General features: G+C 37.4%; 1 protein-coding gene and 1 non-coding gene across 3 annotated transcripts in view; both read left to right on the plus strand.

Annotated features, from left to right (window-relative positions):
- Positions 1 to 27,998, plus strand: part of EXOC4 (exocyst complex component 4) — an 811,011-nt gene that overhangs the window by 61,746 nt on the left and 721,267 nt on the right. Inside the window, exons 5-6 of one of the 2 annotated variants that reach the window (XM_043463745.1) lie at positions 3,074 to 3,183; positions 22,882 to 23,128. In XM_043463745.1, coding sequence (XP_043319680.1) covers positions 3,074 to 3,183; positions 22,882 to 23,128 — 357 coding nt within the window. The remainder of the gene's footprint in view (positions 1 to 3,073; positions 3,184 to 22,881; positions 23,129 to 27,998) is intronic. The other variant, XM_043463746.1, reaches the window with a different exon arrangement.
- LOC122439081 lies at positions 11,768 to 11,981 on the plus strand. Its single transcript, XR_006268814.1, has one exon. It is a non-coding gene; the product is annotated as a small nucleolar RNA U3 (small nucleolar RNA).

Below are 27,998 nucleotides of genomic sequence, written 5' to 3' on the forward strand. Positions count from 1 at the left end.
GGCTATACCAATCTGCATTCCCACTAACAGTATATAAGGGTTCCTTTTCCCCCACATTTTCTCCAACATTTGTTATTGCTTTTAATAACAATCTAGTTTTTATTTTATTTTTTTGTTTTCAAAAATATGTCCTCTGAAGGATTGAAAACCCTTTGAGGCTACTCATACTTCTCAACTTTATTTCTGATGTACAACGAGGACAGGCCTTTTCTCGCTTCTGAAATTGAAACTGAGAGGTCGGTATGTGATATTCTGTAATAGCAGGTACCCTTCCGTTGAGTTTCCTATCTGTAGTAACTAAATGAGTGGGTGTGCCCCCTTTCTTTTGAACTTTTATGACTAAGTCCTTCCATAAAAGAAGAAGAGAAAAACCAAAAGTCATTTCCAGAGTTACTTGCCTTTGGGTTAATGTTCACAAAGGAGAAAATTGAAGCCCAAGGGAAAATTTTAGAAAGAGAAATGAGTCTATGAAAATAGTTTTGCAGTAAATTGACTTTCTAAGAGTTTATTGATGGAGTTAGAGGGCCCTTCTGGCTCTGATAATAAAGTCAGCGGGTTGTGTTTTTTCAGCGTTAAAATGGCAAGCTGTTTATCACCCTATATTTAACTGAAATATGTTTTTAGGTTAAAACTGAGAAGGTAGTTGTATGTTTTAATCTAAAGTGAATCGTGTGCACCTCCTTATTTACAGAAGTGTGTATTATGCTCACATATACATATGACTGTGCACACACGTGTACTGACTGCTGCCTCATTTACAGCTGTGGCAGGCAGTATTCTGGCTGCGTACCTCAATTTCCTGTTAATCGATATGTTCATTTATCAATGCTTTAAAAATAGCTCCTCCACTTCTGTTATGAGAATACTTATTACATTTATCAAGTCTTATTCCTATTACTTAAAGTTGAAATTAACTTTTTCCTAGTTACTCAGAAACAGCACTGTCAACATTAGTGGTTATCCTCTGTCTCTTTGGGCATGTGTGTCCAGAGGCTAGGCAGGTGCGTAAAGCGATTTTCCAGTTATGAATAAGATGGAGATAAAAGAGAGGTAGCTGAGGAGGAGAAATGAGAGATAACAGTAGTCAGTGTATGAAAGCTGAATGGATAAATATGTGATTGAATTGGTTTTATAATTAGATGATTATAGCAAATCAGTGGATTGGAAGGCTCTTTTAGATTTTCTTAAGATAGTGTAGGCAAATAGGAACTTACAGCTTTATATTGGAGAAGAGTTACTGGAGCTAACTATGTCAGTTCAATTCCTGGTAAATGCTATTTCTGTAACTTTTATGTCTTATTCTTCACTTGAGGTTTCGCATTAGTCTGCAAGTGATTCCAGCACTTGGAAATGCGTGAAGTTGGGTTTAGCTCATATCTTAGTCATACTTCTTGGATGCTCAGCCCTGAGCAAAGTGCCAAGCACATGGCAGATGCTGAGACTTGTTTGAGTAATGATTCCCTCTTCCTAGTCATAAGTCAAAAGGGAGAAGTTAATGACAGTCATACTTACCCTCCCGGCCAAGGATGATAGCTGTCAACATTGTTCAGTTCAGTCGCTCAGTCGTGTCCGACTCTTTGCGACCTCATGAACTGCGGTACACCAGGTCTCCCTGTCCATCACCAACTCCCAGAGTTTACTCAAACTCCTGTCCATTGAGTTGGTGATGCCATCCAACCATCTCATCCTCTTGTTGTCCCCTTCTGCTCCCGCCTTTAATCATTTCCAGCATCAGTGTCTATTCCAATGAGTCAGTTCTTTGCATCAGGTGGCCAGAGTGTTGGAGTTTCAGCTTCAGCATCAGTCCTTCCAATGAATATTCAGTGCTGCTTTCCTTTAGGATGGACTGGTTGGATCTCATTGCTGTCAACATTGTTAACATTCAATAAAAATAATACCTTAAAGGATAATTTTGCCCTTTAATAAAAGTTAGTTTCTGAAAGTTTTCTGAAAGAACTTTTTTAAAAAATTTGCTTAAGGATGCACATGTACCTGGGTTATATACCTTTGGTTTCAAAGGGGTGGTGCGATGCAGGTGGGGATGTCATGATTGCTAATGTTCCAACTTCCACACATTTTTTTTTTCTCCACTTTGAGGAAGCTTCCTTGAAGGTGTAGTCTTGTTTCTGCTCACCACTGCGTGCTCTCCCTTCCCAGGTCATTTGAGAACCATTTCCATGGTAGCCACTGTGACTGGTGATGTTACTGGGACTGGAAGGAGGCAAGAACTATGGCTTTGACCCGTCTGTCCTTGGAACATGAGTTAGAGAAGCTTTTCTGTTGGAAATGCAGAGTGATTAGATGATTCATTTTCTTCAACCGGTGTTATTTGCCTTGGCACCGCCTACATTCTTGTGCTTAACAGATGTCTATAAATGGGACTTATCTTGAAAATTTGTTTTTTATAGTCTTTGTATCACTTAAAATTATTGTGTTTATATGGAGATGATAAAGTTAATAAGATGAGTTGCTGGACCTTTTTGGAAAAGGTGAAATGGGCAATCAAATGCTGAATTAACCTATTTGAGATTCCTGAAATCATCTTTCCATGTGATTCTCAGCTTGATGAAATTTATGAACTTTTTTTTTTTTTAAAGGAAACTAAATGTAGTGAATTCCCAGTGTATCTTAAAAAAATAAAAATTCCAGCTTGAAAAACACAAGTTAAACTAAACTTAACTATTTAAACTTTCATTCATTTATCACAATAAGGTGTTATTTGCTGTTCCTTTGCTGGTAAGTTTAATACAGAAACAAAGAGGTCCTGAAGTTGCATGCTGTAATTGGGTTATAAGGTGGTTATCCAGATCATCAGAATATCCACTAATCTTCTTAACCTAGTATTGAAGTAAAAAGGTAAAAATGTAAATATTTGGAATCCTTAAAATGTGTCTTTATCCACTTGTCTGTGACAATCACTGCTTTATGAAATAGACTGGGGGGATACTTGAAATTAGAGTGTCAGGAGGGTTCATGACAGAAAGAAAGGAATAAAGGATGGGCATGTCCTGGGATGTAAGTAGATTTTGGAGAAAGTGGTAAGTGAGTAACTACTACTGTTCTTCCCCTTTAGCTCCCTGGTGAAGGACGCTTCTCCTGTCCCTCTGCTGGATGTTACAAACCTTCCTACGCCTCGGAAATTCCTCGATACCTCTCAGTATTCTACTCCTGGAAGCTCCAGTGGTAAGTATTTAATTCTTCAGCCACTCACCTGCTTTTTAATGGGCTGCAGTTCCTGGGCCCAGGCCAGGGTGGGCATTCCATTTGAGCAGCGCTGCTTGTTTTCTTTGAAGTTGAATGCTTTTTGATGGTGTGTGTGTGTGTGTTTGCTCTAACTTCTGTTGAGCCTATTAGCTTTTACCCAGCTGCTGCACATAGCGCATTCCTTGCCGGGTCCATGAGAACTTTTGAGTGTGTGACCTCTGCTCTATAGCTACACTCCTTGTGTTTTCCCACTGGCCTCTCCACGTCTACCTGTGTGCGTGTGTGGACACCTCAGTGCACTCTGAGGACTTAGCCACAGACTAATCTTGTTTCTTCTTGACCTATCTAATATGGTACTGAATGAGACGAAGGAGAGCCATTTTTGCCGATATTTAAAGTTGGGGAGGGAAGTTGTATTTTTGATTCTGGAGGCAAAGTTTAAGGGAATTCTTCTGGAGTGGCTCAGACCTGCCCCATCATAGGGTTCAGTTCATCTCAGTTGGGCTCAGAGCTTCTGGGCTGCTGCAAACACCTGTCCTGCCATTGCAGCCTTGGGTTGGGAAGATGGTGACCTTACAAATGCTTTTAAAGAAATAGTAATGTCTTTTAAAGGAATAAAAAATTATTATTATTGACTTTCAGATAAAACAGTTTTTACTGGTTCTGTAGTCCTATACAGCTTGAAATGATGAAAAGGTGGAAAAATAATTTGAGTTCAGTCAATGCATTTTGTGCAACTAACTGAAAGTGTTCATTTTGAGAGCCTAACAATATACTGTTGCTGAAGCATATTTAATTACTTTATAAAATAAAATTTAATTAAAATTTAGGATTATTTAAGCTTGGAATCTTGAAGTTTATTGCTTTTACTGTAGGAAAAGTATAAGAATTGCTTTTTTAAGGTGGGTTGATTTTCATTTTTTATTGAGTTATAGTTGATTTATATTGTTGTCCTAATTTCTGCTGTAAGGAATTGTTTTATAATAAATTTTACTCATTTTTTTAAAAACCCAAGCACATATTATGACAGTTTACAAAGCTGTGTATTCAGATTTCTTCCTGGAGTAAAAGGTTTTGTTTTCCGCCCCCTTCTTTGCTATATCACTGTTCTGTGAGTTTTGACACTGCTTTGAGTTGTTGTAGAGTGTGGAATTATGATACAGAAAATGCATTTATACTCTTGATTTATATTTTACCTCTGCCTTTTGTGGAAATTACCGATTGTTAGATCTTTGTGTCTTTATAATGTGAATTGCCACTTAGCCTGGTTATATCAATTTAGGTAAATATTGCTGAGTCAGTGGCCAAGTGAAATAAAAATTTTAATTGTTCATGAAGAGATGATGGGGCAGGCGTTTTGAAAATGAAAAACATAAATACCAAATAAGCTGAAAAAAGGCCAGTGATGGCAAATTTCAGTGGAAGCTAATTCTGCAACATCTATTACTTTTAATGAGACAGCTTTTCCTCTCTGTGCACTTTTTCTGTCAGGCCCTGCAGTTAGCCTTTACCACTGAGTGGAGCTCATGGTGACACTTTGACTTCAGCCATCTGTCCCTTCGTTTTTGGGAATGACTCTGGAAGAACTGCGTGATAGATTAGTGGAGCTTGGGACCATTATGAAGATGGCTTGTAGATCTGGCCACAAAACTTTCTTTTTAGAAGGGCTCATTTCCTTTTCTGTTTGGAGGACTGATCTCTTGATTTTTCTGGGGGTGACTGAAAAAGAAGATAGTTATTGATTAAAGTCAATAGTAACAGTAGTTAACATGTGCTCAGTATACCTTCTATCTGTGAAACAGTAGAAATAAGTGCTTTACATGAATTAACTCATGAAGTCCTTCAATAATCTTAGGAGAGAGGCACCCCATTTTACAGGTGAGAAAAGCAAGACTGAGGATGGTTAATGATAGATTTAAGTTGATGCAGCTGACACATAGTAGCGCTTGTGATTTCACATCAGGAGCGGGGTTCCAAAGCATGCAGTTTTCCTGAAAATAAACTAGATACTAGATTTCTGTCAGTGCTGCAACAGATTACCACAGGAAACATGTATCATCCTACAGTTTTGTAGGTTAAAAGTCCAGTATGGGTCTCATTGAGCTAAAATGAAGGTTGTGGACAGGGCTGTGTTCCTACCAGAAGTTCTGCAGGAGAATCCATTTCCTTGCCTTTACGTGCTCTTAGAGGCTCTTGCTTTCCTTGACTTGTGGCAGGCTCCCTTTCTCCATCTTCACAGCCAGGGACAGTGGGTCACATTCTTCTCACCCTATACCTCTCTGACCCACTCTTCTGCTTCCTTCTTCCTCTCTTGAGGGACCATGTGATTAAATTGATTCCTACCCGGATAACCCAGGATCTTTTCTCTTTCTCAATATCCTTAACCTTAATCACATGTAGAGTCTCCTTTGTCATGTAAAGTAACATATCCACAGATTCTGGGGATTAGTTCATGAATATCTTTCATGGGCTTCCCCGGTGATGGCTCAGTGGTACAGAATCTGCTTGCCAATGCAGGAGATGGGGCTCCAATCCCTGAATCAGGAAGATTCCCTGAACAAGGAAATGACAACCCTCTAGAGCCTCAGTATTCTTATCTGGGGAATCCAATGGACAGAGGAGCCTGGTGGGCTACAGTCCATGGGGTTGCAAAAGTGTTAGACATGGCTTAGTGACTAAGCAACAACAATGTTTCAGGGCCCGTTCTACTTGTCACAGTCTGCAAGTACTTATTTTCTGACCTAAGTTATTTTTGGAAGCCAATATATAAAAATTTGACTTTCTTGAAATGATGTGGGAAGTCTTTGCAGTTCTCGTTTTTAGGACGATATTAATCTGGGTCACATTATTAAAGGGAATTGTATAAATGAGAAAAATGTAAATTATGTAGAGAACTCCATAAAATGTTTCTAATAAGTACATATAAAAGTGTGGGGCTGATGAAATATACTATAATAAAGGACAGAAATTTTGTCTTATTCTAAATAATGGACAGTAAGTCCTGAGAATCTATTTGTGAAGTGCTCTGCAAGTCAGCCTAGAAAGTAATAGTCTTTTTCAGCAGGGAATTTAGCACAGGCTCTTAAAGCTCCCTTCTCATCTTGTGAAATAGTAGGATTGAGGGTGTAATCCATTAGAGCTGACATTTCTATAGAGGAAGTTGCAATAGGGAATCCCTGGGTAGAACAGATCTCCCATCGGGGTGCCATAAATTAAAGATGCAGGTGATTTCTGAGAACTTTCAGATTATTATTAATTACATGAGAATTTTTGTGGCTTGTGAATGAGTTATTTTTCACATGTCTTATTTAGAGATAGAGTTGTGAGTGACTTTTATGTGAGAGGTGTTCTATTATAGTTTACATGTTACCGTTAGTAAGATACTATACATCATTCAACTGATGGAGCAGTCCTAAGAGGTCGTTGGGGCAGGTACTGTTACTGTCATGATGATTATTATATTTATGTCATATTTAAGTGTATTGCCAGATATTTAAGTTATCATAAAATTGTATGGAATTATCTGTCTGTTGCATCATCTAATTAAAAATAAAACTTTTAATTATAAGATGCAAATTCCAGGCACAGATTGGCAGAAGCAAGTAACATATAAGGAGAAAAATGATTAGCATTCACTTAATTTTCCTACGTAATCATGAAGAAAAGCAATGGCATAATAAAGAACTGGGCAAATGGGCAATTCACAGAAGAGTCTATATACATGGAAAGATAGGCATTTATCTAACAGATGTTAAAATATCAAGAATATATAAAGAATCCCTACAAATCGGTAAGATAAACAAGTAGAAAAATAGACAAAAATATGAGCAGGCAGTTTGCATAAAGGGACAGCTATATTAGTCAATATATGAAAAACTGCTTATACTCTCTAGTTAATCAAGTGTTATTTTTAAAATACTACGAAAAATCAAGTGTTATTTTACGAATATGGAAGCTGAATTCAGGGATGCTGAGTGATTGGTCCAGGTTCAACCAAAAAGGTATTTGCTGGAGACTGGCCTCATACTATCCTTACTCTAAATACGTAAAGGATGTATTTTGCAAGCATTTTTTTCCCTATTATTCTCATCAGTCACAGTATTTTGTAATGTACAGGGAAACTAATGTCTAATTTAGATGTAGTCATTCAACTATAACTTAAGTAGAAGCATGAAAAAAGTGTGGAGAAAAGCCAATAATTATAGTAAAATGTTGGTTTAAGCTTTTGGATTCTCAGTATGTCTTTTTATTTGGCAAATTGCCTTTGGAACGTTCTGACTGAGCAATTACTCCCAAGGTACACAGGCATTTCATTTGTGGCTTCTTTATTCATTTTATTCACACTCCTGCTGGGATTGCTGTGAATATAACTATAATGAAACTGGACTTTTCTCTCCCTTGCTTTCTGGTACCAGTATAGGTTAAGCAATAAAACATAAAGAGAGCACAAATGAAATTATTTTTTCTTCTTTTGCTGCTGTTTTCTTGATGTTTTTGTTTCATCAGACCTTGTTCTGAGACTTGATATTTATCTCAAGAATTTGGGGTTCAATATTTTAAAAATTTTCTTTGTAGGTTGGGAGCTATGAATCCTAACAGAAAGGAGATGAAGCTCCTCTTTTTGGAACTCAAATGTCACTTTTAGAACAGTGAAGATCTGATTCTCCAAAATCTTGACATCTTTTGTATTACTTCTGTCCTTTTGATAGGGTCTCCCTTGGTATTTTAAATATAACTGTTTCTGAGGCATCCGTGCATTTGCTCTTATTAAGTACCTTTGATTTCTATGATTGACCAGAAGTAGATTTGAGGAATATATACAAGGGGACAGAATAGGACTAATAGCTCAAATGTTTCTAAATAGAAAAATGAAGCAAGACCAAAGTTTGTTTACTAAAAATGTATTAATTTTTAATGTATAAACTGTATTAAATAATGTAGTTTATGCAAATACTATATATAACATATACATGTATATAAATATATAGACCCCAGATTGCAAAGACTTGGACATGACTGAGCAACTGAACTGAACTGAAAATTGCCAAAGTAATCCTGAGAAGAAGGAACAAAGCAGGAAGCATCCTCCTAGCCTTTAGACAATACTACAAAGCTACAGTAATCAAAACAGTGTGGTACTGTGACAAAAACAGACATACAAATCAATATATAGAAACAGTGCCATCTCAGTCACTAAATTGTGTCAGACTCTTTGCGACCTCAAGGACTGTAGCCTGCCATGCTCCATTGTCCATGGAATTTTTTAGCAAGAATACTGGGGTATGTTGCCATTTCCTTCTCTATGAGATTTTCCAGATCAGGGGTAGAACCCACATCTCCTGCATCTTCTGCATTGGTAGGTGGATTCTTTACCACTAATCACCTGGGAAGCCCAATACATATAATCTACATTTACACATGTACAACATGTATACCCTTATATGTACACACTCATAGTAATATAAGTATGAAAACAAACAGGAAAAAGATACAGAATATAAATACAGAAATACCTCAGAGATATTGTGGGTTTGGTTCAGACCACCACAGCAAAGAGAGTCACAGGTATCTTTTGGCTTCCCAGCGCATATATGTTATATTTATACTATATGTGGTGTAAATGCTATGTAAATAGTTGACAGCATGCATCTGAGTTCAAGTTTTGCTTTTGGGAATTTTCTGGAATTTATTTTCTATCCATGGTTGGCTGAATTTGGATGTGAAACTTATGGATATGGAGTGCCAACTTGTTTGTCTTTATCCATTTAAAAATTTTATTTTTAATCTATTAATATCCAATAATGGATTTCTTAATATTGAACCAATTTTTCATTACTAGAATAAATTGCCCTTGATCATACTGTATTATTTTCTCAATGTAGTATTGAATTCTGTCTGCTAATATTTTATTTAGGATTTTTGCATCATGTTCATGAGTAATAGTGGCCTGTGGTCCAAATCATACTAGATTTTGGTTTCAATGTAATAATTTGCTGCATAAAAGGAATTAGGACATTGTCTTTCATTTATCAATGCTCTGAAACAGTCTATGGAGCTCTGGGAGTATCTGGTGTTTGAAGATTTAGGAATTTCTTTGTGAAACCTTTTGGATCTTGTATGTTTTAATACATTTACCTTTTATTCTTCAATAACTTTGTTTCATCAGTGTAAATTGTTCTCTTTAAACTTTCTGTTTCTATTGGGATCAGTTTTAATAATCTGTATCTCCCTAGGCAATTATTGATTTCATTTATTCAATTTTATTTACATAGAATAATGTATATAGAATAATGGCATCACTGACTCGATGGACATGAATTTGAACAAGCTCTGGGAGTTGGTGAAGGACAAAGAAGCCTGGTGTGCTGCAGTCCACGGGGTTGCGAAGAGTCGGACACGACTGAGGGACTAAACTGAACTCATTTATATAGATGTCTATGAAGTATTTTCTTACTGTTTTAAAATTCTTTTGTTTCCTTTACGTCATCTAATTGTGCTGTTTCCCTTTTCTTCTTGATCAAAGTAGCTAATGGTTTGTCTTTGGTGTTAGTTTTTTCTCCCAAAAAATAATAAGAATTTTGATGTATTGATTAGGTCCATTTTTTTGTTCTCTACCTCATTCCTTTATGTTTTTATTCTTTCCTTCTTCATCCTTTCATTTGGTTTATTCTTTTCCTGCACTAGCAACTGAAATCACGCATTTTAATTCTTTCATTTTTTACTAATAAAAGTATTTAGTGACAGAAGATTCTCTCTCATTACTACTTTAAATGTACCCATAGATACAACCATGGACAAAGACTGTCTGCTTTCAGGTTTTATTCCATAGATACAACCATGGACAAAGACTGTCTGCTTTCAGGTTTTATTCCATAGATACAACCATGGACAAAGACTGTCTGCTTTCAGGTTTTATTCCATAGATACATACCATGGACAAAGACTGTCTGCTTTCAGGTTTTATTCCATAGATACAACCATGGACAAAGACTGTCTGCTTTCAGGTTTTAGTCCATAGATACATACCATGGACAAAGACTGTCTGCTTTCAGGTTTTATTCCATAGATACATACCATGGACAAAGACTGTCTGCTTTCAGGTTTTATTCCATAGATACATACCATTGACAAAGACTGTCTGCTTTCAGGTTTTATTCCATAGATACATACCATTGACAAAGACTGTCTGCTTTCAGGTTTTATTTCTCCTTTGATCCAAGTGTTTTTGGTAAAAGAATTTTAAGGATGAAAGGGTCTTTTCTGGTTTTTTTTTTTTTTTAATATTTTCTAGCTTTGTTGTGTTGAATTGAGAATGTTGCTTGTAATATTTTAAATTTATAGAACTTACATTTTCTTTGTGACTTAATATATTATGGTTTGTTATTTTTTTTTTTAATATTCCAGGGGTACTTGAGAAGAAGATGCATTTTCTCTATTAGATGAGGAGTTTGATGTATATTTGTGAAATTCTCATTATGTTGTTTGTCTATCTCCATTTTTATTTTTAGTGTTTTTCTTTTATGTCTCTTTGACTCACCTATAGTTTTTGTTTAAAAATGGTGATTGCTGTTTTTTGGTATGTGAATAGTCGTGTGTTGTAGTTTCATTTGTGAATTGTGCTTTTTGGCATTAAAAAATGCCCTTCATTGATGTGGTTAACGCTTATTGATTGACATACTGTTCATTCATATGTGGAAAATTCTTAAAGAGAATTCTTAAAGAGAATTGTTAAAGAGATGGGAATACCAGACCACCTGACCTGCCTCCTGAAAAACCTGTATGCAGGTCAAGAAGCAACAGTTAGAATTGGACATGAAACAACAGACTGGTTCCAAATAGGGGAAGGAGTATGTCAAGGCTGTATATTGTCACCCTGCTTATTTAACTTATATGCAGAGTACATCATGAGAAACACTGGGCTGGAGGAAGCACAAGCTAGAATCAAGATTGCCGGGAGAAATATCAATAACCTCAGATATGCAGATGACACCACCCTTATGGCAGAAAGTGAAGAACTACAGAGCCTCTTGATAAAAGTGAAAGAGCAGAGTGAAAAAGTTGGCTTAAAGCTCAACATTCAGAAAACTGAGATCATGGCATCTGGTTCCATCACTACATGGCAAATAGATTGGGAGACAGTGGAAACAGTGAAAGACTTAATTTTTTTGGGCTCCAAAATCACTGCAGATGGTGACTGCAGCCATGAAATGAAAAGACACTTGCTCCTTGAAAGAAAAGTTATGACCAACCTAGACAGCATATTAAAAGCAGAGACATTACTTTGCTAACAAAGGTTCGTCTAGTCAAGGTTTTGGTTTTTCCCGTAGTCATGTATGAATGTGAGAGTTGGACTATAAAGAAAGCTGAGCACTGAAGAATTGATGCTTTTGAACTGCGGTGTTAGAGAAGACTCTTGAGAGTCCCTTGGACTGCAAGGAGATCCAATCAGTCCATCCCAAAGGAATTCATTCCTGAATATTCATTGGAAGGACTGATGCGGAAATGAAACTCCAATACTTTGGCTACCTGATGGGAAGAACTGGCTCATTTGAAATGAACCCTGAAGACTATACTTTCAGGGATCATTTCTATAGTTTGTTACTAGAGAAGTTTCTCTGATTGTGTAGAGCACCCGAAACCATGAGGAGGAGATGCAGTGTTCTCTCCTGAGCATGAAGCCGGTCTTTGGTGTTGCTTCTGCAGCTGCCATTGGCCGCTGATGATCGTTCTTCTCTTCCTTTGGGAGAGTAAGAGGGAGAGGACACCATCTGAGTGGTTTTGAAAAAAAAGAAAAAAAAAAAAAAAAAAAAGAAATGAACCCTGATGCCGGGAAAGATTCACGGTGGGGGGAGAAGGGGACGACAGAGGATGAGATGGTTGGATGGCATCACCGACTCGATGGACATGAGTTTGAGTAAATTTTGGGAGTTGGTGATGGACAGGGAAGCCTGGCATACTGCGGTCCATGGGGTCGCAGAGTCGGACACAACTGAACTACACAACTGAACTGTTCATTCGGTATTTTTAGTCTTTCTAAATTGGCTTTAGTATGTATATAGCATATATAGTTTGGCCTTGCTTTGTAAGCTGAATTAAAACCTTTTTTTAATAGATGAGTTGAATCCATTGATATATATTGATATGACTGATGTCTTCTGTCACAACTGTATCTTAGTATTTTGTAAATATGTGTATTATGTATGCTATGTTTCTTTCTAAGATATGTGTTCTTTTATTTTACTTATACAGAAATTTTTTGTCTAGGAAGTCCCCCGCCCCCCACCCAGTGTCTGTCTTTTAATGTATACTTTTAAGAAAATGCTCTTAGACACTTTTTTTTTTTTTTGGTTAAACCTTTACTCTCAGATTTCTCTATTTTTATTGGTATACTTTAGTTTCCATCTTTTGCCTCCATGATAAACAATCAACTTGCTCTACTTTTCTCTTTTTCTTCTGCCATTTTTTTTAGTTGCATATTTTTACTTTTTTACAGCATACTACTTTCATGTAGTTGTTTTCCACAACTTTTGTTTTTGTGTTAAATCTACATTTAAATGTTCTAAATGTTCATGAATAGACATTTTGTTCAAGTTTCCTAGTCATTTCTTGGTTGAAGTAAGTTCATTATCTAAAATAGTCCTCGAGGAGTCATGGATGCAGAGTTTCTTTATTTGAAAACTTTTTATTTCTTTTTCCTAGAGCCTTGATACTTAAAGGGCCACTTGGGGATACAAACTCCTTAGGTTACACGTTAAATTATTATTATTATTATTTTTACAAAATACTATTGCAGTTTTTTCTTTTAGTGCTTTTCGAAATTTCTGATACCTCAGGTTTTTTTCCACTTATTAAAGTTCCTTGATTCTTAAGTCTTACAGATTTCTTTTTAGTCTTAGGAACTGAAAAGATTTAGTAGGATGTGCCTTGGAGTCTTGATTTCTTTAGGTATTAATTTTCCAAGATACCCAATGGGCTGTTGTTTCATTTTATGCATTCAGCTTTTTCTTTTTTTTTTTTGTAAGTTTTCCTGGTTTACAATTTTAAATGTTCTGTTTACTTTTCTTCTTTATCACTCTATTTTTCTTTGCCTGTTTTCCATTTCTACTACTCTCTCTTTCATCTTTTTATTTCTACTACTACTTTTTCTTATTCTCCTTTTTATCCTTTACTTGGGTTCCCTGCATTTACTCAATATCCTTTATCAAATAAATCTTTTCAATCTATTCTGTCTTGCATATTTTGTATTGTATTCTTGAGGTATGAGATAATATTGCCTTTTTCTTCCCTCTCTTTCCTGAGTTTTGTAAGTTTTCCTTTCACACTTTGCTTTTGATTGTCTGTGTCTGTCATAATTTTTCGATTTTTGACTCAAAGTGGCTTTTCATATCCCCAAATTCTTGTTTGAGTATATTAATTCCACCTAGAGTGTTATCACCCAGATTTCTTGTGCTTCATGCTGATTTGTTGGATGAAATTTTCCTCTTGATGTCTGTTGGATTTTTTTTGTAATACTCTCACAAGAATGTGTTCATTATTTTTCCTATTCATTTTTTTTATGATATTGGTGGCGTGTTTTGTAGGATTCCTAGCTCATTGCCTCCCTCTTCTGTCATTACAGAAAACTGCAGATTCATTTATTTCAGTTCAGTTCAGTCACTCAGTTATGTCCAACTCTTTGCGATCCCATGAACTGCAGCATGCCAAGCTTCCCTGTCAATCACCAACTCATGTCCATTGTGTCAGTGATGCCATCCAACCATCCTCTGTCGTCCCCTTCTCCTCCTGCCTTCAATCTTTCCCAGCATCAGGGTCTTTTCCAATGAGTCGGTTCTTTGCATCAGGTGGCCAAAGTACTGGAGTTTCAGCTTCAGCATCAGTGCTTCTGCTGAATATTCAGGACTGATCTCCTTTAAGGTTGACTGGTTGGATCTCCTTGCAGTCCAAGGGACTCTCAAGAGTCTTTTCCAACACCATAGTTCAAAAGCATCAATACTTTGGTGCTCAGTTTTTTTATAGTCCAACTCTCACATCCATACATGACTACTGGAAAAACCATAGCTTTGACTAGGTGGACCTTTGTTGGCAAAGTAATGTCTTTGCTTTTTAATATGCTGTCTAGGTTGGTCAAGGCTTTTCTTCCGAGGAGTAAGCGTCTTTTAATTTCATGGCTGCAGTCACCATCTGCAGTGCTTTTTGGAGCCCCCCAAACATAAAGTCTCTCACTGTTTCCATTGTTTCCCCATCTATTTGTCATGAGGTGATGGGACCAGATGCCATGATCTTAGTTTTCTGAATGTTGAGTTTTAAGCCAACTTTTCACTCTCGTCTTTAGTGGTCCTTTTATTTTGGTGGTGGGGTAAGCTTGTTTGCTTTCTGAATCATGACTCTCCTGTTCATCATCCCATAGCCAAAGGCTTTTATCTCTTTTTGTCTCATTTCTCTCTCAGAGGCTGTGTGTTTCAAACACTGCTCTTTCAAATTATGTCTGCTTTTAAGTCCCTATAGTTCAAGCTGTGATCTGCTTGTATACCTTTTTAGTTTTGAAACTTAGGGTTGACTTTGTCTTTCTAAAACTTTGATTCTACATCAGTCTTTAGATTCATCATTAACTCTCTTTAAATTTCTTTATTCTAGTTTTTCACAGTATACTTTTGCTTGTAACAAAGACTTATGGCAAAGAAGTGGTGGGAGAGGAGCATAATATAACACTTCCTGGGATTAGATGATTTTTTTTCTTCGTATTTTTATTTCTAGTTATTTTGAATTTGGGGCAATTTCTGTATTTCAAGTTATCCTGAAAGCATGGTTTTTTTGAAATTTTGTTTATTTTTATTGTTCTCTTTTGCTTCCGGAGGAAATGTTGAGAGATTATGATCTAAGCCACCATCCTTGTCTTCAGGAACCCTGAAGTGTTAGTAAAGCTAGAGGTTTTAAAAATTCATTTTTATTTTTAAAATGTTTGGTGTTTGCCTTGGTGTTCATATTATCTCATTTAATAGACACAATTCTCTTGATAATGTTATCTCCTCTTCACATCTGAAGAAATGGAGAGAACATGCAACTAGACATGATAATTCAAAGTGATGCTAAGCTTTTTGTTCTTTCTACTATATCATTCTATCTCTATGGGCAATTGAACTTACAAAATCATACATTAACAGCAGACTGTAGCCTAATAAAGTTTAGTGAGTATTAATATAAACGATCAATTTATTCATCTGTTCCTTGTCTCTTATCCTGTATCCCTGTTAACATTTCTAGTAGCCTATTCTCCATTGATTGCTACTCTTTGCCCAAAGGGGCATCCTTTTTGCTCTAGGCAATATAATGTGCATTTACTTCTGCTTTATTGACTATGCCTTTGACTGTGTGGATCAACAAACTGGAAAATTCTTTTTTTGTTTTTTTTTGTTTTTTTTTTTTTGGAAAATTCTTAAAGAGATGGGAATACCAGACCACCTGCCCTTGCTCCTGAGAAATCTGTATGGAGGTCAGGAAGCAACAGTTAGAACTGGACATGGAACAGTGGACTGGTTCCAAATAGGGGAAGGAATACCTCAAGGCTTTATATTGTCACCCTGCTTATTTAACTTATATGCAGAGTACATCATGAGAAATGCTGGGCTGAATGAAGCACAAGCTGGAATCAAGATTCTGGGAGAAATATCAATAACCTCAGATATGCACATGACACCACCCTTATGGCAGAAAGTGAAGAACTACAGAGCCTCTTGATAAAAGTGAAAGAGCAGAGTGAAAAAGTTGGCTTAAAGCTCAACATTCAGAAAACTAAGATCATGGCATCTGGTCCCATCACTTCACGGCAAATTGATTGGGAAACAGTGAGAGACTTTATTTTTTGGGGTTCCAAAATCACTGCAGATGGTGACTGCAGCCATGAAATTAAAAGACACTTGCTCCTTGCAAGAAAATTTATAACTAACCTACACAGCATATTAAAAATAAGAGACATTACTTTGCCAACAAAGGTCAATCTAGTCAAAGCTATGGTTTTTCCAGTAGTCATGTGTGCATTGAGAGTTGGACTATAAAGAAAACAGAGCACCGAAGAATTGATGCTTTTGAACTGTAGTGTTGGAGAAGACTCTTGAGAGTCCCTTGGACTGCAAGGAGATCCAACCAGTCCATCCTAAAGGAATTCATTCCTGAATACTCATTTGAAGGACTGATGCTGAAGCTGAAACTCCAATACTTTGGCTACCTGATGGGAAGAACTGGCTCATTTGAAATGACCCTGATGCTGGGAAAGATTCAAGGTGAGGGGAGAAGGGGACAACAGAGGATGAGATGGTTGGATGGCATCACTGGCTCGATGGACATGAGTTTGAATAATCTCTGGGAGTTGGTGATGGACAGGGAGGCCTGGCGTGCTGCAGTCCATGGGGTTGCAAAGAGTCGGAGACGATGGAGTGACTGAACTGAACTGAGTGTTTTATATCACCTATGAAATTGATTCAACAGATGTTAGTTTTGTTTTTTATCCTAACAGTATTCCACTCTACCTTCTCTCCAAACATACCATCATTTTCCCCTCAGCCCACTTTCACTATGGAAGGATCAATGTATGCTCATTGTGTTTTCAAAACTCAATGCAATGTGGGGTTCCATCTTCACCTCTGAATTGAAACTATCCATATGCTGAGGCTGTAAAATCTTCTAGCTCCTTGGAAATGATTGCCCCCAGTAGCATCAGCTGTCAACAGCTTTTGGCAGCCTCCTTTCAGGAGTGGGGTATTATATTGTCTGTAGTTTTCTTTAAAGTAATTGAATCTGCACCTTAGGGGTGCTTAGTTAACAGTTTTGAAGTACCTTAATCAGGAATGCACACTCTGGGGGTAGTTAGTTAACATTTGAAAGACCCTAATCAAGATTCTATACTCCAGAGGCAACCAGTGCCTCAGATATTGCTCTCTCAATATGCAGCAGTGGGTGCATTAATTAGAATAAAAGATGTTAGAGGTAATTTTTCATTGGTGAACCCAATAGTATTTAAGATAAGTAGTTGACCAAGTCGCTCCACTGGGGCATAAATGGAGGATAAGGATTTGATGAGGCCAGTAGCCTACCAGTGTGGGTCTGGAGCTTGGTTTGGTCCTGTGCTTGCAGCCTTCAAAGGATTTTTGTCATCTCAGCTGTCCACTGGAGCGTGCTAAGTCTCTAGCTCTACGTGGGCCAAATCCTGCCTGCCTTTGCGTGCTTCTCCACCCAGAGCTCATTGGACACACACTCTGGCTCCACTTGTCTGCATTTCTTGTCCGCAGAGGTGATGTTGTCAATTTTGAGCTAACTATTTTTAATTTCTTATATTTTATGTATAATTGAGTTTTGAGCAGATTGTGTATCTTAGATATGAGTTTACAGTGCCAGGTTGATCAGAAGCATAAGAATTATTTTTAAGCGGTAACTTTCTTATTTTCCCCTTAAGAATATTGTCAATGTTCTGAGGCTAGGCTCAGAACAGTGAGGGCAACATTGACAATGTGCAATTCTGTTGATACTTTGTGGTCTAATTAGGCTTGGTAATTTTTTTGAAGGTTTTTTTTAAATGCTGAATTCTGATTAATAGTGATAGTTCTCTTAAACAGGGACAATGTTCTTGAATATAGCATGTAAACTCTATAGGTTGAAATCATATATATGAACTTTACATAATTTATGGACCCTGCGTAGTGTAAGGAGTGACATCTATAGGAAACACTACCATTAACTCTTATGCCTTAATTGACATGTGTAATTATAAACGATAAATAAAATGGCATATTCAATAAAAGGTTAAAGTGTATTACCAGGGCCCTTAACCTTCTGCAGTTTAATGACATGCGTATAGGCCTGGCCTGTGTTACCTATCTTCTTACGAAACATACTGAGAAAAATAAAGCAGCCGGGGACTGGTCTAGGTTGCTTTCTATATTTACTGATGAACTGAAAAGTAGTTTTCTTTTATAAGATATTTAGCTTCATAAATGGACTATTCACCTTGTTTGTCTGTTACTAAATGGGCTCTTACAATTAGCTGTAGGCCTTGGAACCAGAGATACCTAGAGTTAACTATGGTTTAATGGAATCAGGGAATGATAGAGCTTGAAAAGACCTTAGATAGCATCTAGTTAATTCTTTTGTGACTATCATAGTATCCTAGTTAAATCCACCTTCCATGATCCCACATATCCACTGAGGTGTAGATATATATGCATATCTGTCTGCCCTGTCTTATCTGTTTGCCTGTTTAGTAATATGTGTGTGTCTAAAAGAAACAACTGGGACCAGTAACATTTCAGTAGAAAGAATTGGTTAAAAGACATCAAAGTCTTTTAACATTTAACACAGTCCTATAGGTTAAAGTCTTCTAAACCAAGTTCAAGAAGTTCTCACTTGATAAGGTCCTCAGCAAAAAGGAAAAAGAAAAAAAAAGTAAATATAAAAAATCAAAGAAAAGAGTATTGGGAAAAGTATAAAGTATTTCTAATTTTAAAGTGTTCTAAAACGCTGAATACATGTTATAACAGTAGAGGTACATACAAATGGAGGATTCAAATCAATGTATGGCAAAACCAATACAATGTTGTAAAGTAAAATAATTAATTAAAAAAAGTGATTTAGGGTTTATCAATTTTGAAATATGTGTATTTTGTTCTAATGGTGGTGTGAAGACTTGCTGAGTTTCAGCTAAATTATTTTTATACAAGGCTTTTTCCTTGAAGCACCAATAATTCTATCTGACCTCACTGGGTTTTTGTGATTATTAAATGAGTCTTCATGGCTGATTATATTATTCTTTAGAATCGCCTTTTAATTTTCAGCTGATGCAAGTGAAATAGATAATATAAATTAATTAATATTGGCTCTGTTCAGTGTTTATGCTCTAGGAGATTTCGGGAGACAAACAGATAATTTTGTGAGCAAATGTGCCATTTGGGGCTGTGGCATTTTATTTTTCATACCTTGCTTATTTGTTATTTTTAATAGGCTATCTGTCATATTAGTGTCATATAAGTATCTGTATGCCATGTAGTCTAGGGCTTGTTGATTTCAACTGCGTGTACCTTATCACCTAGCACTCGTCATCACTCAGCACGTGTGCAAGTTGTGACGTTTAGGTGGCCCTCTGATATGTCCTGTCTGTGACTCATGTGCTCTTTCGTGAAGATCATTCTGTCCCAGCTGAATTTCTACTACTTTTTTTCCTGCCTAAAGCTCTGCTTAGAGGTTTTGCTTCATTTTCCCTCTCTGTCATGCTGCATTCAGATGGCTCCCTGGCCGCTAAGTACTTTCCTACTGCTGAGGTTGGTTTTGCAGGATGGAGTACTTTTGCGGCCTGAGGTGTCCAGTTCTTTATGTGTAAAACAAAACCAGTAACTAAAATGTCTGTTCTTGGAATGTCATGACTGGAAATATTGATGACTTTTTTTTTTCACTTGGCTTCAGAACTGTCATGTCAGTTTAGAGGCTGAAAGCTTCTTGGTTCTACTCCCAGTTTGCTAGTATTAAAATATTTAAAATTAATTACTGTATTATCAGATGCCCTCTATGCTGTGAAGGAAACCATATGGATTTGATCATTCTGTCTCCTTCTCTCTTGCTGTGGGTTTCAGGGGTCTAGTGAGTTGAAGTTAAGGCAACAGCATTATGGATAATCTGTAGAGGGCTTATTGACTTAGGGACAAATTTGTGTAAGTAATTATATCATGGATGTCATTAAGTGAAGTGAAGTCATTAAGTTTATACATTAGTGCATTTTATGAGTTGGGAGCAAAAGAAAAAATTGAGGGGAATAGCGCACATACTATCTGAAGTAGAGGTTTCAGAGACTTTATCCAGTGGTTAGAAGGACTTATTCCATATACTGGAATATTTTCAGTCTTCCCTAAATAAATTTCAAAATACTCCAGTGAAAACTCCTAGAGGAGAACATAGGCAAAACACTCTTCGACATAAATCACAGCAAGATCCTCTATGACCCACCTTCCAGAATATTGGAAATAAAAGCAAAAATAAACAAATGGGACCTAATTAAACTTAAAAGCTTTTGCACAACAAAGGAAACTATAAGCAAGGTGAAAAGACAGCCTTCAGAATGGGAGAAAATAATAGCAAATGAAGAAACAGACACAAGGAACTAATTAAAAATATACAAGCAACTCCTGGCCAGCTCAATTCCAGAAAAAACAATGACCCAATCAAAAAAGATGGGCCACAAAACTAAACAACATTTTCCCAAGAGACATCATAGATGACTAACACACAAAGCATGAAAAGATTGCTCAACATTAACTCATTAATCAGAGAAATGCAAATCAAACCACACTGAAGGTACCATTACCACGCCAGTCAGGATGGCTGCTACCAAAAGTTCTACAAGCATAAATGGCTGGAAGGTGTGGAGAAAAGGGAACCCTCTTACACTGTTGGTGGGAATGCAAACTAGTACAGCCACTATGGAGAACAGTGTGGGAGATCCTTAAAAATCTGGAAATAGAACTGCCATATGACCCAGCAATCCCACTGCTGGGCATACACACTGAGGAAACCAGATCTGAAAGAGACATGTGCACCCCAATGTTCATCGCAGCACTGTTTATAATAGCCAGGACATGGAAGCAACCTAGATGCCCATCAGCAGACGAATGGATAAGGAAGCTGTGGGACATATACACCATGGAATATTACTCAGCCATCAAAAAGAATTCATTTGAATCAGTTCTAATGAGATGGATGAAACTGGAGCCCATTATACAGAGTGAAGTAAGCCAGAAAGATAAACACCAGTACAGTACACTAACACATATATATGGAATTTAGAAAGATGATAACGATAACCCTATGTGCAAGACAGAAAAAGAGACACAGATGTATAGAACAGACTTTTGGACTCTCTGGGAGAAGGCGAGGGTGGGATGATCTGAGAGAACAGCATTGAAACATGTATATCATCAAATGTGAAACAGATCACCAGTCCAGGTTGGATGCATGGGACTAGTGCTTGGGGCTGGTGTACTGGGATGACCCAGAGGGATGGGATGGGAAGGGAGGTGGGAGGGGGGGGTTCAGGATGGGGAACACATGTAAATCCATGGCTGATTCATGTCAATGTATGGCAAAAACCACTACAATATTGTAAAGTAATTAGCCTCCAATTAATAAAAATAAATGGAAAAACAAAACACTCCAGTGGTGCCGAAGAACTTTGATTGGGTCTGTAGTATAGTTGAGCTTGAATCTGCTAAAGAAGAATGTACACAGTCTTTCAGGAGCCACATTTAAAAAAAATTCAAAAGTCTCTAAAGATTTTGAAGTGTGGGCTTCAGCAGTTGTGGCACTCAGGCTTAGTTTCCCTGCGGCATATGGAAGCTTCCTGGACCAAGGATCGGACTCGTGTCCCCTGCATTGGCAGGTGGATTCTCAACCACCGGACCACCAGGGAAGTCTTGAAGGGATCACATGTTTAGAAGGGATCAGGTGTTTAGAAGAGTGAAGGAGAGAGGGGAGGATGGGAACAACTTGATTAGGGTCCATCCTTAGGCTTTTACTCACTTTTGCTTTTGTCTATTGTAGTCCACCATTTGTAAAATAAGAAAATTATTTTTAGGCGAGAGGTTTTTAACCTGTAGTTCTTCTGGTTGTTGTGGAAACCCATGAAATTATATGAGAAGTATTACTTGTATGTTTGTTAGTTTGAGGGAAAGGCCTGTGGTTTTTAGTAGATGACAGACGTCTCAGATCCCAGCCTTGCCCTCTTTCCACTCCCACAGGGGTTAAAAGCCAGTGTTAGAAGCTATTTCTTTCGTCCCCAGACCTTACGGTTTAGATGAAAGCTGTCATCTAAAGATCTACTACTCAGAAAACTTCCGTGGATTGGCAAGACCTGTCTTTAGTAGATAATGGTATTATGTTAGACGTGTATTTAAAGAAAAATATTAAGTTTTTTTTTTTTGTATTTAGGGAATATTCTTCTATTCTTCACAGTTGTTTCACTTGTATATACTGTTTTTCCTTTCTTTTTCTTCATCTCTTACTCTGTTATACTTTTAACTTATGTGTCTTTTCTTTTCCATGTGTATTTATGTCTTTTTATCAAGCTCCTTATCGCTCCTAATTAATAAATATGAATTTAAGACTACAGCATGGCTCTTTGGAATTCTGCAGCATCAAGTATGGCATTTTATAAACAGTGAATGTTGATAAATGTCACGAACCAACTGACTCATTGCAGAAGTGTAGAAAAGTTTCCGTGAGGTTTTGCTTACTTTTAATGCTTCTACCCTTTATTAACTGATGGTTTGGGTATAATTTGAGGAACATAATTTTTTTTTTGTGATTCTTTGAGAGTTACTGTGTAAGTATAATTTAATTAGATTTAATTGAAAAACATCTATGATTCCTTTTAAGGGAGTGGTCCCATTTTTTAGATCCATACTGGCTTGTTTGTTTTTTTTTATCATATTTCCATATCTTTTTTTTTAAACTTTTTATTTTGTGTCGGGGTAGAGTCAGCTAACAATGTTTTGGTAGTTTCGGGTGAAAAGCAAAAGGGACTCAACCCTACGTATACATGTATCTATTCAGACCCATGCTGGTTTTGGATGTGGTTATGCAGTCTGTGGCTACTGATTGATTTTTCTTTTCTTTCTTTCATTTTTTTTTTTTTTTTTTTTTTAGCAGTGAAGGATTTAAACCTCCAGGACATCAAGGAGGATTTGGAGTTGGATCCAGAGGAGAACAGCACCCTTTTTATGGGCATCCTCATCAAGGGGCTGGCCAAACTGAAGAAGATCCCAGAGACAGTGAAGGCCATCACAGAACGCTTGGAGCAGGAACTTAAGCAAATTGTGAAGAGGTCTACAACCCAGGTGGCCGACAGTGACTATCAGAGGGGAGAGAACCTCACGGCCGAGAACCAACCAAGGTAGGTTTCTGCTAATTGTATTTACTATACCTTCTGGAGGGTAGGGAGTGGTAAGTATTTTATGTATCTTTGTTGTTTAGTCACTAAGTCATGTTCGACTCTTTGTTGATGTTATTTCTTTTTTTTTTTTCTCAAAAACTTTATTTTGTACTGGGGAGTATACCTAATTAACAAATAATATTGTGATCATTTCAGGTGAACAACAAAGGGACTCAGCCATACTTACATTAATACATGTATCCACTCTCCCCCAAGCCCCCCTTCCATCTCGGCTGCCGCATAACACTGAGCAGAGTTCCCTGTGTGATACAGGAGGTCCTTGTTAGTTATCCATTTTAAATACAGCAGTGTGTACATGTCTCCATCCCACACACCCGAACTATCCCTTCCCCCAGCCTTTCCCCCTCTGGCAACCATATGCTCATTCTCAAAGTCTGTGCGTCTGTTTCTGTTTTATAAGTAAATTCATTTGTATCATTTCTTTTTAGATTCCACATATAAGGGATGTCAAAAGATATTTCCCCATCTGACTTACTTCACTCAATATGACTCTCTCTAGGTCTGTCCAAGTTGCTGAAAATAGCATTATTTCATTCTTATGGATGAGTAATACTCCATTGTATATATGTACCAAGTTGATGTTATTTCTTGAACTTTGGATGCTGTGGACCATACAACCTCAGATTGGTGAAAACAGCTTGAATGAGCATAGCTCAGCTGGTATTGGATGTAGTTGAGAAGTTGTCCATACTCAAATGTAAGAAAGTAGCAGTTATTGAATATTTCTTAAGCACTAAACTGTATTCAAGGCAATTTATGTGTATTACCTTATTTAATTCTCATTACAACTTTTTGAGCTACTTACTTAGTATCCACACTTTACAGTTAAGGAAACTGGGGGTTCAGAGATGAAGTAATTAGCTCAAGGTCACAGAACAAGTGGCTAGTCTTGGAGTTGAGTGCAAGTCCTTGGTCTTTCCTCTGTCCTGTGCTTTCTCCTTCAATGTGTGGTCGTACTATATTTGCCAATAGGCAAATCAGTCTCAGGAATTCCTTTATGTACTTAAAACAACTAATAAGGTTTGGATTTCATAATTCTTGTTTCATGGGGGAAAACCGAAATCATCCTCTGATTCTGACTCTCTTGACTGTCATACACTGGGCTTAAAGCTTAATACTCTAGTGTCATCTGATGATGGGAAAATATTTTTCAAATTGAGGCTTTCCTAGAAAATCCAAGATTCACTCTACGTGGGTCTCTGTCCCTCCTGCTTATCTATTCTATTCCTCAACCTTCCATGGGCACCAGATACGGGCGAGGCAAGAATTTGCCTTCAGAGGGGGAAAGGCCAATGGAAACTACTATTTTATCTGAGAACAGAGGGCAAAGTAGAACATTTCTTCTGAGTTGCTCAAATAATATGAGTTCCTGGGAGGTGCTGGACTGTGTGTTCCAGGCAGTATCATAATCAGGCTAGCGTGTTGTGAAGGCAGTTCTACTTTTTGTACTTTGGACTTTAAAAACTTTTTTAGAAAGAAGATAAGCAAATTTAAAGAGAAATAATAGCTTACTTAGTGTGGAGTCCCTCAGGTGTACTTTAAATTTTTGAAGAAAATTGGTGTATTCTACTTAGGTTTTTTATATTCTTTGGATTTTCTAAATAACACTGATTTTAATTACACATTCATTTCAGTTCAGTTGCTCAGTCATGTCCAATTCTTTGCATCCCCATGGACTGCAGCTTGCCAGGCTTCCTTGTCCTTCACCAACTCCCAGAGCTTGCTCAAACTCAGGTCCATTGAGTCGGTGATGCCATCCAACCATATCATCCTCTGTCTTCCCCTTCTCCTCCTGCCTTCAGTCTTTCCCAGTATCAGGGTCTTTTCCAATGAGTCAGTTCTTCGCATCAGGTGCCCAAAGTATTGGAGTTTCAGCTTTAGCATCAGTCCTTCCAATGAATATACAGGACTGATTTCCTTTAGGATGGACTGGTTGGATCTCCTTGCAGTCCAAGGGACTCTCAAGAGTCTTCTCTAACACCACAGTTCAAAAGCATCAATACTTCAGTGCTCAGCTTTCTTTATAGTCCAATTCTCACATGCACACATGACTACTGGAAAAACCATAGCTTTGACTAGATGGACTTTTGTTGGCAAAGTAATGTCTCTGCTTTTTAATATGCTGTCTAGGTTGGTCACAACTTTTCTTGCAAGGAGCAAGTGTCTTTTAATTTCATGGCTGCAGTCACCATCTGCAGTGATTTTGGAGCCCAAGAAAATAAAGTCTGACACTGTTTCCACTGTTTCCCCATCTATTTGCCACAAAGTGATGGGACCGGATGCCATGATCTTAGTTTTCTGAATGTTGAGTTTTAAGCTAACTTTTTCATTCTGCTCTTTCACTTTCATCAAGAGGTTCTTTAGTTCTTTGCTTTCTGTGAAAAGTGTGGTATCATCTACATATCTGAGGTTATTGATATTTTTCCCGGCAATCTTGATTCCAGTTTGTGCTTCATCCAGCCCAGCATTTCTCATGGGGTACTCTACATATAAGTTAAATAAGCAGGGTGACAATATACAGCCTTGACGTACTCCTTTCCCAATTTGGAACTTCAAAAATTAATTCTCTTGTAAGCTTCATTCTATAGTGTGATTGGTAAAGAAAGCATTTTCTACCCCTCTTCTGCTGTGGAGTATGTCAAAGCACATGTTTGGAAAAGCATGGATTTTGGAGTTGAGCTGACTTGACTTTGAATTTCAGTTCTGTAACTGAGGAAAATTCTGGGTTTGTCAAAAAGTTCTTTCGTTGTTTCATAAGATGTTATGGGAAAAGCCAAATGAACTTTTTGGCCAATCCATTAATACCTGTCTTACAGGCTAGGTCTCATTTGATGAGGATATATGGTTAGAGTTTGTTACAGTAGTGCTGGTCAGTACCACTCCATGCATATGTTGTGTATGAATACATAAGTTTGTTTATTTTTGGTTCCTTTGTCAACTTTTATGTTCATTGATCTTTCACACTGTGGTCCAGAGAAGCTGGGAATGGTTCCAGATTGAACTGTGCTTGTCTTTTTTCTTTGCCCGGAGCCTGGATTTTCCTGAAGGCCTTTTGCCTCCTTACTAATGAACACTCCAGAATTCTGATTTGCTATTTACCCTGTTGCTGCAAGTTCCTGGATGAAAACACTGAACTTTCATGGGGAAACAGCGCAACTATAATATATACTGGAAATAAAAGGAAAAGGGCACGGATCAATAACTTTTCTGCAGTTCTCATTACAGTCTCCTTAAAAGCAATGCATCTTTCCTAGGATTTTGATCTCTTCTGCTTCCCTTCCCTCAGCCCCTTCCAAAATTCACAAGTGGAAATTACAGCAATAGAAGTGGAAATTCAGCATACTGCCCCAGGAAATAATAAATGTTTCTCTGTGAAGAATGAGTCAGCAGGAGGGTTTTTTCCCTTCAAGTTTCATGTTTTGTCAGTATTTTAGAGGCTTTTGTAGGCAGGGTATATTGGACACTGGCACGCGAACAAGCTGTTTGTCTCAATTTCATGCCTATAACATGATCTCCATTTTACAAAGTCCATGAACCTGAAATTTGGGGCCAAAACTCTTTATTATACAATGGCACAGAGAAAGCAAATGTTTTGATTCAACCATTCTTTTTGAAAGTCAAAGACTAAATTCTTGGGTTGATTTTCCAAATAACTGATAATTTGGAGCAAGTCTGTAGTGGCTATGTGCCAACAAATGCTATAAAACTCCAAGAATTAATTACCTGGGAAACTTCATTCCAAAGTGATGGCACTGTTGCTTCTAGAGGTCTAGAATTTTAGAAAGGATGTTGGCAGATGATTCTTGAAGCTTGCATGGTACTTCGTGTTAAACTGTACTGGGAGGTGTCAGTGATACTATTTTAGAGAGAAGCCAAGTCTCAATAGTTTGCATTATTATTATTCTCTTTTACCCTTCAAGGAATCTTATCCTAAAGGGGCAAGAGTTTGTTTTCCTTAAAGGAAGATGGAGCAGAGGCAAAAGAACCATGAATCCTTCTTCCACAAAATTCTTCTCTCCATTAGTCCCTACTTGTTCCAGTCGTTAGCATATAAATGCTACTCTGAGGCTAGGTACAAGAATATAACTTTTCCTAGAAGTTTCATTGCTCAGCAGCATCATCTTAAATATTTTCTGGTTGTGATGCATTGCAGGCCTGTTTTCATTTGTCTTTATGTAAAGCGAATTAATGTTGTGTGCTATTTCTCTAGAAAAGTAGTGGGAACCAGATGAGTGAATTCTCTTTTGCTTTCACTTCCTGCAGAGCCAGGATACTTTGACAGCCGATTTTCAAAAATCACCAGGTCCCTCACTTTTTATTTTATTTTATCCTTGACCCCCAACCTATCTATTGTCTATTTATAGGAGAAATATTTTGTCCTTCTATCAATAGGAGAAATATTTTGTCCTTCTAGTGTCTTAAAACCTCTGTTTACTATGAAAGGAAAATATTCAACTACTATTGTCACCAACTTGATAGACGTTAGGATAACATGTGCTTTAAAATCTCCCAGAACTACTTGCTACCCATAATTTCCTCAGAAGTCAGGTGGTATCTTCAGTTTCAGATGGTTGGTGTGGCCTGCAGCCTGTGAAGCTCAGAATCAATTTCTTCAAGTCCCACTGCCTAGTTTAGTTATTGGTTCTTTTCCAAAATCTAGCTCATGAACATTTCCTGTCATTTTTGTTTCAAAAAAGCTGGAGGAGTTTCTTTATTATTTAGCAAATAAGTCCCTGGTGGTGCAGTGGTAAAGAACCTGCCTGCCAGTGCAGGAGACACAGGTTTTATCCCTGGGTCAGAAAGGTCCCCT

Source organism: Cervus canadensis, chromosome 3 (assembly GCF_019320065.1).
Source record: "Cervus canadensis isolate Bull #8, Minnesota chromosome 3, ASM1932006v1, whole genome shotgun sequence".
NCBI lineage: Eukaryota > Metazoa > Chordata > Mammalia > Artiodactyla > Cervidae > Cervus > Cervus canadensis.